The sequence below is a fragment of the Daphnia pulicaria genome, chromosome 10, assembly GCF_021234035.1.
Source record: "Daphnia pulicaria isolate SC F1-1A chromosome 10, SC_F0-13Bv2, whole genome shotgun sequence".
In the NCBI taxonomy this organism is placed as follows: Eukaryota; Metazoa; Arthropoda; class Branchiopoda; order Diplostraca; family Daphniidae; genus Daphnia; species Daphnia pulicaria.
This window is the reverse complement of record NC_060922.1, coordinates 2,835,989-2,850,554: the sequence shown is the minus strand read 5'-3', so window position 1 is coordinate 2,850,554 and position 14,566 is coordinate 2,835,989. Positions and strand designations below refer to the sequence as shown.

General features: G+C 39.0%; 4 protein-coding genes across 4 annotated transcripts; 2 read left to right on the top strand and 2 right to left on the bottom strand.

Annotated features, from left to right (window-relative positions):
• Positions 1–696: 696 nt before the first annotated feature.
• Positions 697–3,215, bottom strand: LOC124314170 (bestrophin-4-like). Its single transcript, XM_046779272.1, has 13 exons — positions 2,977–3,215; positions 2,786–2,896; positions 2,608–2,701; positions 2,443–2,529; positions 2,247–2,342; positions 2,135–2,159; positions 1,972–2,061; positions 1,779–1,897; positions 1,646–1,681; positions 1,454–1,579; positions 1,268–1,375; positions 1,118–1,177; positions 697–1,050 (listed from the first exon to the last, which is right to left on the bottom strand). Exons 1-13 carry the CDS (start codon positions 3,093–3,095, stop codon positions 1,045–1,047), a joined length of 1,077 nt encoding a protein of 358 aa, XP_046635228.1. The 5' UTR covers positions 3,096–3,215; the 3' UTR covers positions 697–1,044.
• Positions 3,216–3,799: 584 nt separating this feature from the next.
• On the top strand, positions 3,800–6,214 carry LOC124314133 (bestrophin-6-like). Its single transcript, XM_046779191.1, has 11 exons — positions 3,800–4,137; positions 4,205–4,315; positions 4,408–4,591; positions 4,667–4,762; positions 4,908–4,932; positions 5,002–5,210; positions 5,292–5,327; positions 5,408–5,533; positions 5,604–5,711; positions 5,779–5,838; positions 5,915–6,214. Exons 1-11 carry the CDS (start codon positions 3,908–3,910, stop codon positions 5,975–5,977), a joined length of 1,248 nt encoding a protein of 415 aa, XP_046635147.1. The 5' UTR covers positions 3,800–3,907; the 3' UTR covers positions 5,978–6,214.
• Positions 6,215–7,153: 939 nt separating this feature from the next.
• LOC124314152 (bestrophin-4-like) lies at positions 7,154–10,234 on the top strand. The gene is made up of 12 exons (XM_046779234.1): positions 7,154–7,859; positions 8,243–8,350; positions 8,543–8,666; positions 8,726–8,782; positions 8,850–8,936; positions 9,018–9,051; positions 9,121–9,326; positions 9,414–9,449; positions 9,515–9,640; positions 9,711–9,818; positions 9,897–9,956; positions 10,048–10,234. Exons 1-12 carry the CDS (start codon positions 7,729–7,731, stop codon positions 10,105–10,107), a joined length of 1,137 nt encoding a protein of 378 aa, XP_046635190.1. The 5' UTR covers positions 7,154–7,728; the 3' UTR covers positions 10,108–10,234.
• A 17-nt stretch (positions 10,235–10,251) lies between these two features.
• On the bottom strand, positions 10,252–12,023 carry LOC124314221. Its single transcript, XM_046779362.1, has 2 exons — positions 11,863–12,023; positions 10,252–11,007 (listed from the first exon to the last, which is right to left on the bottom strand). Exons 1-2 carry the CDS (start codon positions 11,949–11,951, stop codon positions 10,296–10,298), a joined length of 801 nt encoding a protein of 266 aa, XP_046635318.1. The 5' UTR covers positions 11,952–12,023; the 3' UTR covers positions 10,252–10,295.
• Between the last annotated feature and the right edge of the window lie 2,543 nt (positions 12,024–14,566).

The window sequence follows — 14,566 nt, the reverse complement described above, 5'->3', positions numbered from 1 at the left end:
GGATTTGACTAAAGGAAATTCTTTTTTCGTTCCGGGAAGTTTTCGAATTGGTTGAGTATTCATTCCCGTTTTTGAGTTCGTATTCGTAGGTTAATACAGAACGTATGATGATAGAGGTAGGTGGAGAGCCCCTACTTATAACCTAGCCAGCCCAAAATTTCATCAGCAAACCCCCTGTCACCACTGATTTTGATCCATTTTTCAATTAACTGTTAACCGAAAATTGTTTTAAATAAGATAATATCAACTCTTGCTATTTTAGCAATAATGTTCAATCATAAAATTAAAATAATTTATCAATTCAAACTTATTTTTTATCCGAAATTAGTTTTCTTATTTTGGAGATGATCAAAAAGTCCTGTCTGTTCCTGTCCGATCCTGTCCATTCCTGTCCATTCCTGTTCAGTCCTGCGTGTCGTCAATGTATGCATAGGTAGATCCATCTAGGCGCGAATTATGTAATCTCATATTTTTTTACTTATGAATTAGGACAAGACAAGCAATAATTGGAATTAATTTAAGTATTTAACATATGGATAGGATAAATAACAAAAAGGTAAATTTAACTTACAATTTACTCAAGTTTCTTAAGTAACTTTTTTTTCTTTTTTCCTTACACTAAAATAGCAAATATTCTCTAACAGGCTAGGGATGGTTTTAACAGTAAAGATTATTGGACATAATGTTTGCAATGTTTGTGAGTTATTTAGCGCCTTAACATAAAAAATACTAACAGCACAATTATTTTTGTATTTACTTCAACATTACGTAAGCCAATGAGATGCATAACACATAACGTTTCCATTTAAAACGTTCGTCATTAATGGAAAATTACGAATGAAAGTGATTAATGTGATTAATTAGAGATGCTTTTGTCGGGTAAAACACCACTTTGTCGGTATTGTAATAATCTATTTCATCTGCATAGGCTACCTGCACTGCAGACAACACTATTCTGTGTGTGTGTTGTGTTAGTAGCGCAATTTGGACGATAACGATTTTTGGATGATGGCGAATTTGAATGTGGAATTGACTTTAGATTTTCTATGGCTGATAAATCAAATCAGATTAAGCCTTATTATTATCGAAAATTAAATTTTAAAGTAATATCACTAACCATGTTGTCAAAAATGTCATCCAATTCTTTATTATAGAGGCTTGCCAACCGAAGGGAATCCTACCGTGAAAAACAATCTCATTAGTTTCATTTCATCTTGCAAATTTACAATCTTTAACGAGGTACTTAAATAAGGAAACGAAACTCTACCTGAACGTGAGTTTTTAACAGTTGTTGGACGTCGATATCGTCGTCATCGCTACCAAAGGGATTGACAGCGGTACGGCCAAAATTAAGCCAAATGAGGAAAATGAAAAACTGATCGAACAACGGAAAAAGAAAATGAATATTTTGGCTTCCAAATAAGTTTTAAAATGGCTTTAGGAATATACGGACCTGTAAGCTGGGCATTGCGGGGACGTAACTTACAAATCCTTCCAAAAACACGTCCTTCTCTGCTCCATCAAAATTACGCGACATCAGCGTGATCAGTCCATAAACGTAGACGAATATTATCGCAGCCTTTTAAACATAATACATTTTTTTAATAGCTTTATTTTCAGTATTTTAGAGGTGGGGGTATCTTACCTGAATGAGAGCGTGAGGAAGATTTTTGGTTGCAAACTTTTTTCCGGAAGTATTCCGAAATAGATTTCAAAAAATTATGTTGTTATTAAATTACTTGAATACTTGAATAGAAATAGTAATGATCAAATCGAACCTTTATTGTGTTGCCACAGCTTTTCTTGAAGCCCAAGATAAAATCAAGGAGTTTGACGTAATTGCCTTTATCGGGGTAACGATTTTCAGTTGCACAATCCCTTGCCAACAAAAGCATCCCTGTTTAATAGAACCGCAATAACACATTGAGCGATTATATTATTTCCTGTTTTCTTTATTATGTAATCTGTTACAGTCGATGGGCAGTAGAGGGCGTGGGGTCGTGTTTGCGGCAATGGGCTCTACCCTGTCTAGAAGATACCTCTCGTTCTCTCGAATCAAACCTGGGGAATTAATTAAATAAAATCCAATTAATTCATCAACAAAGAAACTCACTAAAAACTTGCTCATTAATACCTGCTCTTTGAAGTGATACCATGTCCTATTGACGAAGCCAAAATGGTGATTACAGTGAAGTGTACTATACATTTGAAATCAATCGAATCAAATAAGGACAATAAAATCTTACCGGAAATAAATCCCGAAGCGGTTTGCTGACGATACGATAAGTTAGTACCCAAGAAAGGACCGCCCACCGTGCGAACTGCTCAACAAGAACGGGACCCTACAAATTTTAATGAAAAGTATACCATAGGCACGTATTTTGCATAGATAGGAATCGTATCGGGATTTTAATTAGTAGCCGGGTATTATAGGCTAATTACTTCAGGTAAATCTTGCTTGATTGACATCAGGAAAAATGAGATGAGTTTAGCCGTGCCAGGCATAGCTGTGTGCATCGTGAATAGACGCTATGCGGAGATGAAAATGAGTCAAACGTTAGCACAATTAAAAAAGAACTTTGTGGCGCAATGTAGATTGAAACTAACTTGCATGGCTGTTGTCGTAAAGAACCCCAACATTATCATGAGATTTAGGGAACCCGTTTGTTTGGAAAAATATTTGGCCAGCGCCCTGAATGCTCTGCCCACATTGGTAGAAGATCGATTAAAAAAGTGTTGTAACCGGTTGATTGAGAAAAATAACATAAGATGAAAATCAACTTACATTTTGCCTTCTTCGTCAAGACCAACCTTGTAAACTATTGTCAAGGAATAGAAAAGAACGCAGTACACCAACATCTGCTTCCAGATCGTCTTGTAAATACTTCCCTTCCAACTATTGATGAGGCCGAATTAAAATGTTCTTAAAAATCAAGATGACATACCAACAATTGAGTATATAATTCAAATCTGTACCGGAAAAGAATCAAAATGGTTTCCCGAAAAGTTTGTTTTTGAGCAGGTTGTTGGGAAGATAGAAGGTTCATCGAAATTACACATAACGCCGATTCAGTTCGATTGGTTAGGGTAGTCATCGTATGAGGGTCTTGGCTTTACAATTTTTAACGATAGATAGTTATTGCGCACCACCAGCGCGTCCGATTGCCACTGATTCCCTTTTGACACTGCTGTTCCTTCTTTCTTTTCTAATTGAAATTTTATACAGTCCAGAAGAACGATAGTTATTTGCTGAATATGCTACAGACGGGAAGTCCTCAGGCTTAAATTAATCTTATGTGCTCGCGAAATATTCTCATAACCAGTTCGTCACAAACTTGTGCTCGTGGTATTTGAAGGCCATCATTGCCTTGTTGATTGTGATTCTATCGATGGCACCACGCCCATTATCGTCCAGTTTTTCGGAAGGTTATAACACTGGGTCTTCCCCATTTGGGTAGTTTGCTCTTATAGCCACTTTAACCATTTGAATCTTTCAATTTAGTGACATTGCTATAACTTGATTTCAACGTCCTTGCCTTGCAACCCCCTTTCCTTAAGTATAAGAAGGAAGTTTATATTTTACAAATACTTTTTATAATTTTAATTACGCCTGCCTTTCAAATTAAATTTGGGAGTAGACAGTAGAGTTGAGGAAGCCATTGTCAAAGCGATTTGTGTTAAAAAAAGAAGAAAGAAAGTAGTGGAACAGGTTTTGCGTGAATGTCTTCCACAAGAGCTGGAGGACATTTGAAAATGTATTATTCGTCCAGGCCATCATCACTGGGAAGTTTGCACGCATAGGGTAGTTTCTGTGGTGTCAGAGAGTCAGTAGCGAGCGTCTGCAAGTGGCGCGTGTCTATCGTTAGTTCTCCACAATTCCACAAGTTGATTATAATCCGTCGCACTTATGAGTTCCAATATTTCAATGCAGTACAGCACAAGGAACGAGAGGGTTAATGCAATCACTGAGATTCCATTAAACAATCTCAATGCGTCTCAGCAGCAAACTTCGACGGCGGCCGTTCCCATTTGGCACAACAATACGACGAAACATCCTGCCATTTCTTTGATCCTGGATACTCCCGCTCAGCAGAGTAGATCTCCTGTGTTTGGAGAAAGCTTTCTAACTCTCTTTCAGTATAAGTTCAAGTTGCATCTTTTAGCAATCACGATTAATAATTATTTGATTTCACGTTGTTTGCAGGTGGAAAGGAAGTATCTACAAGGCATTATGGAAGCATTTTTTTATTTACTGCGCATTGTATTATCTGCTGACAGTTGTGCATAAAGTTGCCCTAAATGGAGAACAGAAAAAGTGATTATTATACGTTTTGACTTTGAATATTTTTTAAAAAAGATGATGAACTAACCAGTTTTTGTGTGTTATTGTTTTAATTGTGAGGACAGAGCATTTGAGGCTTTGGCGAAATACTGCATGACTAACCCCCCGAGTCCGACGAATTTGATAATCATGTTGTCCTTTTTCACGACAACGGCTATGCAGCGTCGTTTCAGCGTTCAAATCAACATGGCGGGAACGTCCAGACTTATTTCCGTATTCGTCATGGGACTTAAGCCAAATTTACGCGAAGTATAAGTCGTGGCTAATCTATTATAAGAATTGTATGGGCGTGATTTAATATTGTAAAACATTTTCGCACTCAAGGGACCAGTTATTGTTGAACATTACGCTCGTTGGGTGGTTCTTTCTTGGGTTCTTACGTATCGTATCGTCTGCAAACCCTTGAGAGACTTATTTCCGGTAAGTTTATATTTGTATATCCGGTGAAAAATCATTATTTGGTTGTGGCCAGCGTTACGCGTGATTTATTGATTATTCGAGTTAAATAATGAATGTATCTTGAAATGTTTTTTGTTTATCAAACGTGAATTTTATTTTGTTTAAGGACATGACATCACTCCAAAGAGCAGGTAAAATCACGAATTCAATCAAAATGTTCTTTGCTTATAATTGAAATATCTGTTCGATGCGCCAATTAGGAATCATACAAAACAGTGCAGAACGGATGATTCTAGAGAAAATGGAAATCGAAGGAGACCCGACTCCGCGTCCTTTAGTAGTGATCGACTGGATGATCCTGTTGATAAAGAAAACGCACAAGAAAGGCCGTTTTGCCGAATATAAATACTACCTCCAATCCGTGGAAAATGTGTTGGCCTACAAGAAAAACTGCGGAAACACTATCAAGGTTTGATACACATATATTTAATGATAATGTAATAACTTTCTCATAATAAATTCTTAAAATTAATTTTTTTTTCTCCAATAGTTTGCGACCAAAAACATTCCTTATGCTCTGATTCAGGTAAGCATTGATTAATCTAATTCAGATGATCATCATTCTTTCTTGATTGCAGGTTTTAATACATTTCTTTACACTCAAAGGTGGCGGTAATTGTCGTTTATCTTTATGGGGTATTCACGTTGATGGCACGAAATTTTGACGGAGTTGAGAAGAGCGTTTTACTGGGCGGAATCGTCAATTATTTTCCAGCCTTTTCCAGCATACAGGTGAACTATCACTCGACCATCATTCCAAAAACTAAACTTCAATTTTTATCATTTTTCGATGCTTCATCAGTTTTTCATTTTTCTCGTCTGGCTGAATTTCGGTCGCACTGCCGTCAACCCCTTTGGTAGCGATGACGACGATATCGACGTGAAACAACTGCTTGCCACTCACATCCAGGTATATAGTTTTGTTATAGTTGTCGCTTATAGACAAACGTATATAGACAATTAAACTTTTGTGGCAGGATTCCCTCCGATTGGCAAAACTCTACAATCAGGATCTGTCGAATTTCTTAAGAGAAATGGTCGGTTAAGTTTATTGCTGTTGTCTTTAGCATTGCAGAAATTTTAAAATGATTTTATTTTAATTTCTTTACACAGCCACCAAAAGCAAATACGGAAAGTTCCACAAACCAAAATGCTGCTGCCTCTGCCGCAAAATAAATTTGATTAATAATAACAATATTCCATGCAAACACCATCACACTTTCCTGTCATGTCTGTTTTACCCCATTTTTTTAACGTCAGATGACAAATAGGACTTGTGCTTTTCTACGAGACACAGAAATAATTGAGTAGGCTAACCCATCAAAGTACACAACATTATTATCATTGTATTATAGACTTTTTGACAGGTGAATGAATCTAAAATAAACATGATGATTCATCGTTATTGCGCTATATCTACGCTTAACGAGCTTTATAATATCAACACAGAGACCCCTTTTGTAATCGTCGGATGCTGCTGCGCTGCTGCTGCTGTTTCATTTGCATGAAACAGTTTACGCAACCATACGACTTGATAAATATGCATCTCGCACTACGTCACCGTACGTTCATAATTCATATTAGCAGCACTTCACGAAAAGTGTAACCCGCCACCATTTCGCTATAGACCTTATTCCAATGAAAAGGTATGGGTCAAGCCGACCTCTTTGCGTCGCGTTGCAGTGTGAAGGGGTGCCTTGAACAGAAGATTTTTATTTGGCTCGCCCCACAGTACAAGAAGGTCGGCTTTTCGGGTTAATCATGCCCGAGGGAAGGAAAGGGAGAAAAGAAAAGTCTGGTCCCCTCTTTTTTCATTCTTTCCTTTTCTCCCTTTCCTTCCCTCGGGCATGATTAACCCGAAAAGCCGACCTTCTTGTACTGTGGGGCGAGCCAAATAAAAATCTTCTGTTCAAGGCACCCCTTCACACTGCAACGCGACGCAAAGAGGTCGGCTTGACCCATACCTTTTCATTGGAATAAGGTCTATACACGACAAAAAGCGGCCGGTGCGCTCGTCGTGACTTTGTTCGTTTCGAGTAGTTTTCAATGGCAGAGTAACAAACAAATCTCAAGTAAATAGAAACCCTCTTTTTATGCCCTTTGATTTAAACGAGTTAGCAACAAGATGCCTGCAGCGAGAAAAGAATGCCGGTAGATACAAGGACGCCAGCTATTATACCTCGTCAGTTCGTCTACCTGTCCCCCCGTACGAATCGTCTGGAAAAAGAAAAGAGAGAGTGGTGGTAGGGATAGGTGAAAAAAGAAGGCATACGGAGGCAAAGAAAGAAAATTTCAGAAGGTCAAGAAAAGCTCAGAGATTTTTCTTATTTTACCAAAACCAACGCTTGAAAGTAGTAAGCAAACGGACGGAGAATAAACCGCACGTCCGCACAACACATTCTATTATAAAGATGCTGTAATTTGTACTTCAATATTTATTCGACAGTGAATAAAACTAAAATCGCAGTCATACCCAAATACGGGATCTTGCATTATGCCTTTTACGTTGGCAATCTAGTTAGTTGGTGAAAACAAAACTTTTGGTTTCCTTTTAATTATGTAAAAACATTCCTGAGTTGTGTGGGGTCCTCCTTTTTCCATTTGACCAAATTTTTCGTTAGTTCCATTTAGGTGCAATAGAGAGCCAGCGGGCATGTTTCTTCTTTATTCAGCCCGCTTCTTCTAAAACTCTACACGTGTGACAAGCCCGCACCTCGGGCGATTATTTGAAAGGTAACATGCCCACGTATCTAAGTAGTCTTTAAAGAGTTTCTGTGGTCATCGGCTGGCGGAGACGCGGCTGCGCTTTTAAATAGTGACGTTCAAAATTCCCGCATGACGAGCATTGTTTTTAGTTTCCATCAACTCTGAACAAAGTGTGTATCACGCGTGATTGCGGATCAAAATATATTTTTAAAAATTATACGATGCGCTACGACAAGAGTCAATCGCACGTTCAACTTGAACGCAACACGAGTCAAGTGCCGTCGGTGGTGGCGTTCAATCAGACCTCCCCGGATGCCAACCGCTTCGGTGAATCTTTTCGTATATTATTTCGGTAATTAAACATAAAATTAATTTTAACTGTTATCATACAGTCATGCCTGCAAGTTTCTTTAGCAGGCAAACTGCTCTATATGGTTTTATTTTAAGTTGACGGAAGGTATAGCTTAGGAAGCTTACTTTACCTCTCATTTTCGCGCATTTTCGTTCATTCTGGTGGGAAAGTTGAAAGACCGAAAGGAAGAGAAGAGAGAATGGAAAAGCGCAAAATAAATCCAAAGAGGAGGAAAGGTATGCTTTTTAGTATACCTTCCGTCAACTTAAAATGCAACCATATAGAGCTGTTTGATTGCTAAAGAAACTTGCAGGCATGACTGTATATTTTTTTTTAATTTTCTAATTTTGTTTGAATTGAATTTGTTGAATTCATTTTTTTAGATGGAGGAGCAGTATTTACAAGTTTATTTGGAAACACGTGCTGGTGTACTACTTTCTTTTTTACTTGCTGTCAATACTGCACGGGGTTTTGGACATTGAAAGGAAAAAGTAAGTTCATTTCATTCCTATTAATCGTCTCATTCGAGGCCGATAAGCGACATGTTGTGCAAGCGGGCTCCCGTGAGGGTCCGGTTAGAAATTTTCCGCTTTGCCGCTATGAAATGAAACTCTACGGACCTTGGCCCGTTTCACAGGCGTACACGTAATCAGCTCGCCAATATAATTTGTGTCGTTTAACAGAACATTTGAGGCCTTGGCAAAGTATTGCCTCAAAAATACCAATTCCATCAACCTCATGCTTATGCTGACTTTCTTCACGACAACGGCCATGCAACGGCTCTTCTCCATACAAACCATGATTCCGGTAATATGGAAAAAAATTAAAAAAAAAAAATTAAAATCTAATAAAAAAATTTAAATCAGGGAACGGCGAAAGTCATAACATTTTTCATCATGTCACTCAAAACTAATTTGCCTGAGGTAATTTCTTAATTGTACGATTTACTGCGATCTCTATAAAAGCAAATGACATCATGTGATTGTGAAGGGTCCGATTATTGTTGAACAATTCGCACGCTGGACGGTACTGGCCTGGATTCTCACTTTCCGCGTTGTTTGTAAACCTTTGAGAAAGGTCAGTTCATTTTCTGTTTCTTAAAATTCTTTGGTTATTTACATTTCATTAATTAAATTTTCTTCTTTTATCCATTTGTAGATGTTCCCTGACATGATTTCGCTTCAGGTGGCTGGTAATTAATCGATGGTATTCAAGTTTTATTCAAGCTTTAATTTTATTAAATAATCATTCGTATAATCAGGAATCATTCGAGAGAAAGAGAGATGCATTTTAGAAAGAGTGGAAACCGAAGGGAACAAGACCCCACGCGCTCTGATTGTAATCGACTGGATGCTTTTGCTACTCAAGGAAACTGCAATACATAACCGATTTACAGAAAAATCTAATCACCTTAAAGTTCTGGATATTGTAATGGCATTCAAGAAAAACTGCGGCAACATTATCAAAGTAAGATTGGGTTATTTCTCTTATTTCTATTTTATCGTTACTGTCAGGTTACTGTGGAATAACAAAATTTATATCGGGAAACAACAGTTTGCAACGAAAAATATTCCGTACGCCCTCATTCAGGTACTAATAAATTAAATTAGATTTTATGTTATTATGTAATCACATTTTTAAAATGTTGATCGAAGGCTGCAATCATAGTGGTCTACGTTTACGGACTGGTCACTTTGATGGCCAGAAATTTTGAAGAAGCCGGTAACAGTGGCTTCTTGGAAGGCATCGTGAATTATTTTCCCGTGATTCCCAGCTTACAGGTTCGTGTCACAAAAGTGTTTCCTATACCAAGTAGTCAAGCCCACCTTACTCTTATTACTTTAAAACTAGTTCTTCATTTTCCTCATCTGGTTGAATTTCGGCCGTGCGGCCGTCAATCCTTTTGGAACTGACGATGATGACATCGACGTCAAACTCTTATTCGACACTCACGTTCAGGTATTATTGGGAGAATCAAATTGATGAATGATTCTTAAAGCTAAAAGAATATGTTTTTAAATTTATTTTGTGATACAGGATTCTTATCGATTGGCTAATTTGTACGCTCAGGATTTGGAACAAGTTTTTGGCGCCATGGTAATTTCAATTTTTTAATTTATGCAAATTTATGTTAGATGGTTTTGATGATTAATCTGTTTTTTCATCTTTTGCGCTATTAAACTTTCAGCCACAAAAACAATACAACGACGCTTCTTCACTGCAAAATGCTACTCCTGTTGGAAAATAGTATAACGTCTTTGGGTAATGTGAGTGCAAGTGTAAATAAAAAATAATTCCGAACTAATGCACTTAATTGAGTTTCGCAAGTTTAAATAACTGCTGAGATAAGTAAAAAAAAAAACTTTTGTAATGAATTTTGTATTTCTAAGCTGCGCGACACATTTAGAGATTGATCACGGCGAGTGCGAAACTATTTTATATGCGACGTGCCATTAGACGTGCGACGGGATGCTCTTCCTGCAGGTCGGTCAGATTGGCCAGAGGTTTATCTCCGTTGAATTCGTAAGTTGCGTAATCAATGGTCCGGATCGTCTCCAGGCCGTTTTTAGCAGCAGCTTTGGCACTGTATTGACTCACCGCCAAACATTTGACAGCTCCGGCGTTGTTGGCCTTAGCCAAGTCGAGTGACAGCCTCGTTAACTCTGTTGCCAGGCCCAATTGGCCATACGTTTTGTCGACTGACAATATCCAAAGTTCGAAAATTGTCTCGGTGTTGTAAGTCGCAAACAGATCAATGCCTCGTTCGAGGTCGTCAAGTAGCGACACAATCAGTCGTGGCTTTTCTTGAGCTGGTGGTAGACCTGCTGGATCATCGGCCTCGGATTTTTCGATTAATTTGTTTAGTGCAACAGCCACCAGCCGGCCAGTCGAATCGCGCATTGTCAACGATATCGGATTTTTCTCGCAGCCGGACAAGTTTTTGTGCGTACTTTCACGGACACGTTTATCTATATCGATTGTTTCGTTATTTCTATCGTTGACCAAGTAACAGACAGGTGAGATTGAGTTAAAGTGATGTTTCCTAAATTCAACCACTTCCGCCAATTCTTCTAATCGAGCCACATCAATTGTGAGCACTCGCCCGTCCTTAGCAACAAAATTTCTTGGAAACGAATTCATATGGGCACTGTAATTAAAATGTGGAAACCATTAAGCTTTAAATTAATCTATTCAAATAATAGAACGTCGTGCGAGAAAACGTTTGAACCTTTTACCTGGGAAGTAGATAAAGTAAGGCTAAACTTGTTCGCTTGTTGTAAGTGACTAAAGGTAATTGTTGAGATTTCTTTGACTGCTGCTTCGGTAGCTGCCAGCTGCTGGTGACCGTGACGACTATATCTTAACGTTACCATAAGAGGACTCGCAAAACCCCCAGGTATCCACAGCGGGAAAAAACCGGACAACGAATATTGGCAGTTATTCAACAATCACCCAAACATATCAGTTTAATTGATTTTTTTTTATTCGAATTTTGTGTAGCCGGCATCGTATAATGTCATCATAGCAATCCCACTTTCAGGTATTGTTAGGACAAAGAAATTGATGGATGAGTGTAATAGAGTCTAACAGAAAACGTTTTTATTTATTTTGTAATTTATTTTTTGTTAAGGATTCTTTTCGATTGGCTAATTTTTACGCTCAGGATTTGGAACAAGTTTTTGGTGCCATGGTAATTTAAATTTTTAAATTTCTGTTGGATTGGTTTTGATGATTAATTGGTTTTTTCTTCTTGATTGCGGAGTTCAGAGTACCCCTTTAATTTCTATTAGCTTATTAGAGAATATTTGCTATTTTAGTGTAAGGAAAAAAGACAAAAAAGTTACCTAAGAAACTTGAGTAAATTGTAAGTTAAATTTACCTTTTTGTTATTTATCCTATCCATATGTTAAATACTTAAATTAATTCCAATTGTTACTTGTGTTGTCCTAATTCATAAGTAAAAAAATATGAGATTACATAATTCGCGCCTAGATGGATCTACCTATGCATACATTGACGACACGCAGGACTGAACAGGAATGGACAGGAATGGACAGGATCGGACAGGAACAGACAGGACTTTTTGATCATCTCCAAAATAAGAAAACTAATTTCGGATAAAAAATAAGTTTGAATTGATAAATTATTTTAATTATGATTGAACATTATTGCTAAAATAGCAAGAGTTGATATTATTTTATTTAAAACAATTTTCGGTTAACAGTTAATTGAAAAATGGATCAAAATCAGTGGTGACAGGGGGTTTGCTGATGAAATTTTGGGATGGCTAGGTTATAAGTAGGGGTTCTCCGCCTACCTCAATCATCATACGTTCTGTATTAACCTACGAATACGAACTCAAAAACGGAATACGAACTCAAAAACGGGAATGAATACTCAACCAATTCGAAAACTTCCCGGGACGAAAAAAGAATTTCCTTTAGTCAAATCCAAAATCGACAATAAGAGACCGGTCAAATTGGCAAAACCAACAGTCAATGCGACCAAACCAATGACTTTGAATCCGGATAAAATCCATTTAGCACCAGCTAATTTCACCATGGTTGATGGGGCCCCACAAATGCCCAAAATTGGATTCCGTTTTCAAGGATTCGGCTCGACCTCAATCATGGCAGCCATTCCCCAATCCAAGACTATCCGTCCATTACCAACTCATTTGGACAAAAAGATCCATCCACGCGATTGGACTTTTTCCCCGAAACCTGAATTGACAATCGCTGCTAAAAAGACTGACGCGACAGATTTGAAACCGAAACCTTTCAAAGCCAACCCTGTTCCCAGCAGTCACTACAATAAGCCTTACCAAACTCCTAAGAAAAGCAAGACTGTAATGGCCAAGAAACCTGGCGCTAAGAAGACGGACGGGACAGATTTGAAACCTTTCAAAGCCAACCCTGTTCTCTCGACACCCACGATAACCAAGACTGAAGTGGACAAGAAAGGTGACGCTCCCGGACTTGTAAACCGAATGTGGCACTCGATGATCGACCCAATTTTGCATCCGCACAATGAAACATCACCTGAAAAAGTTCCTTTACCCGACAAGAAGAAAAATGTTGACAATTTCACGAGCAAAAAGCAATTCCGAGCCAAACCTGCTCCTCCCAGCACTCAGAAACCGTCGATCCCAGTAGTGCCCCAAAAACGTCTACCTGTCAGGAATGTAAAAAATATTAAACATTTGAATGCGGATGAAAAGGCTGAGCTGCAGGAATTTAAGTTGACTGAAAAGGCAACTCATCAACAAGTGGATGCCCACAAAGAGATCCCTCCGTCTCATTCCCTGAATAAAATTGGACACGGAGAAGAAGATGTTGTCCAAAACGCTGACTTACCCGACCATCCCGGATTGGCAAGCCGAATATGGCAATCGATGGTCGATCCGATTTTGCATACTAAGAAACCGGAACCGGATGAGAAATCAATTGCAGGAAATGAAGCTGAAGAAAAACCGGATGAGAAGCAGACGGATGTCCAGGATGAGGCATCCACTGAAAAAGTCATTACTTCAGAACCGGAAAAGAAGGAAAGTGCCACAGGTCATTCTCACCCTAAATTAGAAGAAACTGCTCAACCGATGGCAGAAAATGCTGACTTACCTGACCATCCCGGATTGGCAAGCCGAATATGGCACTCGATGGTCGATCCGATTTTGCATAAAAAACAGGAACCGGATGAGAAATCTATCGCAGGAAACGATGCTGAAGGAACACTGGATGAAAAGAAGTTGGATGTCCAGGACGAAGTCTTAGTTGAAGAGGATCCCCAAACACCAGAAGCCGACACCTCAGAGAAATCTGACCTGGATGTTGAATTGCCGTCCGTTCCGGAAACACACCATGTCAAAAAGATAACAAAGGAAATTGTGCTTGAAGCAGCAGTACCGGATGAAAATGAGATTGCACCAAACCCAGAGGCCGATCTGGATCCAACACGAGAAGCTGTTGAGATTTCGCCATTCGCTCGGATAGTTAAATCTCGGTTGGAGACGGAAGCCGCTGCTGGTACCCGGAAGGTAAGGAGGCGACGCGAGAAGAAACGGCGTCATTCTGAGAGTCATTTGCACAAAAAGCCAGAGGAACCCGTCCGTCCGGGACTACTAAGACGCGCCGTGGGGGGAATCGGTTCGACTGCGCTGTCCGCCGGTAGGTCGGTGTTGTATGGTGTTGAATCGGTGGTGTCGGGTGTTGGATCGGTGTTTGGCTTGGGGAGAGACAGGGCACGGATTTCTATTCCCGAAGAAGCGGCTGCTAAGACTGAAAAGAAGCATCGTCATCATAAGAAAAAGTCTCATGAGAAGCGTACAGGAAAGGATCTGTAAGTGACGGCGGTGACTGATGGAATCAGGAAGAAACGGAGGAGGAACGGAGGAGGAACGGAGGAGGAACGGAGGAGGAACGGAGGAGGAACGGAGGAGGAACGGAGGAGGAACGGAGGAGGAACGGAGGAGGAACGGAGGAGGAACGGAGGAGGAACGGAGGAGGAACGGAGGAGGAACCGATGAGATGCTTGAGCAACGACTGATTTATTAACAATTTTCTAGTTTGTCAATCATAAAATGAAATTTCTCTCAATTCAATAAAATAGAATTCAATCCAAATTCAATTTGTTATCTCAATTAATTTTATTATAAATTTATAACAAGTAAAATAATTTTGATTAAAAGCGACCATTACTGATAACTG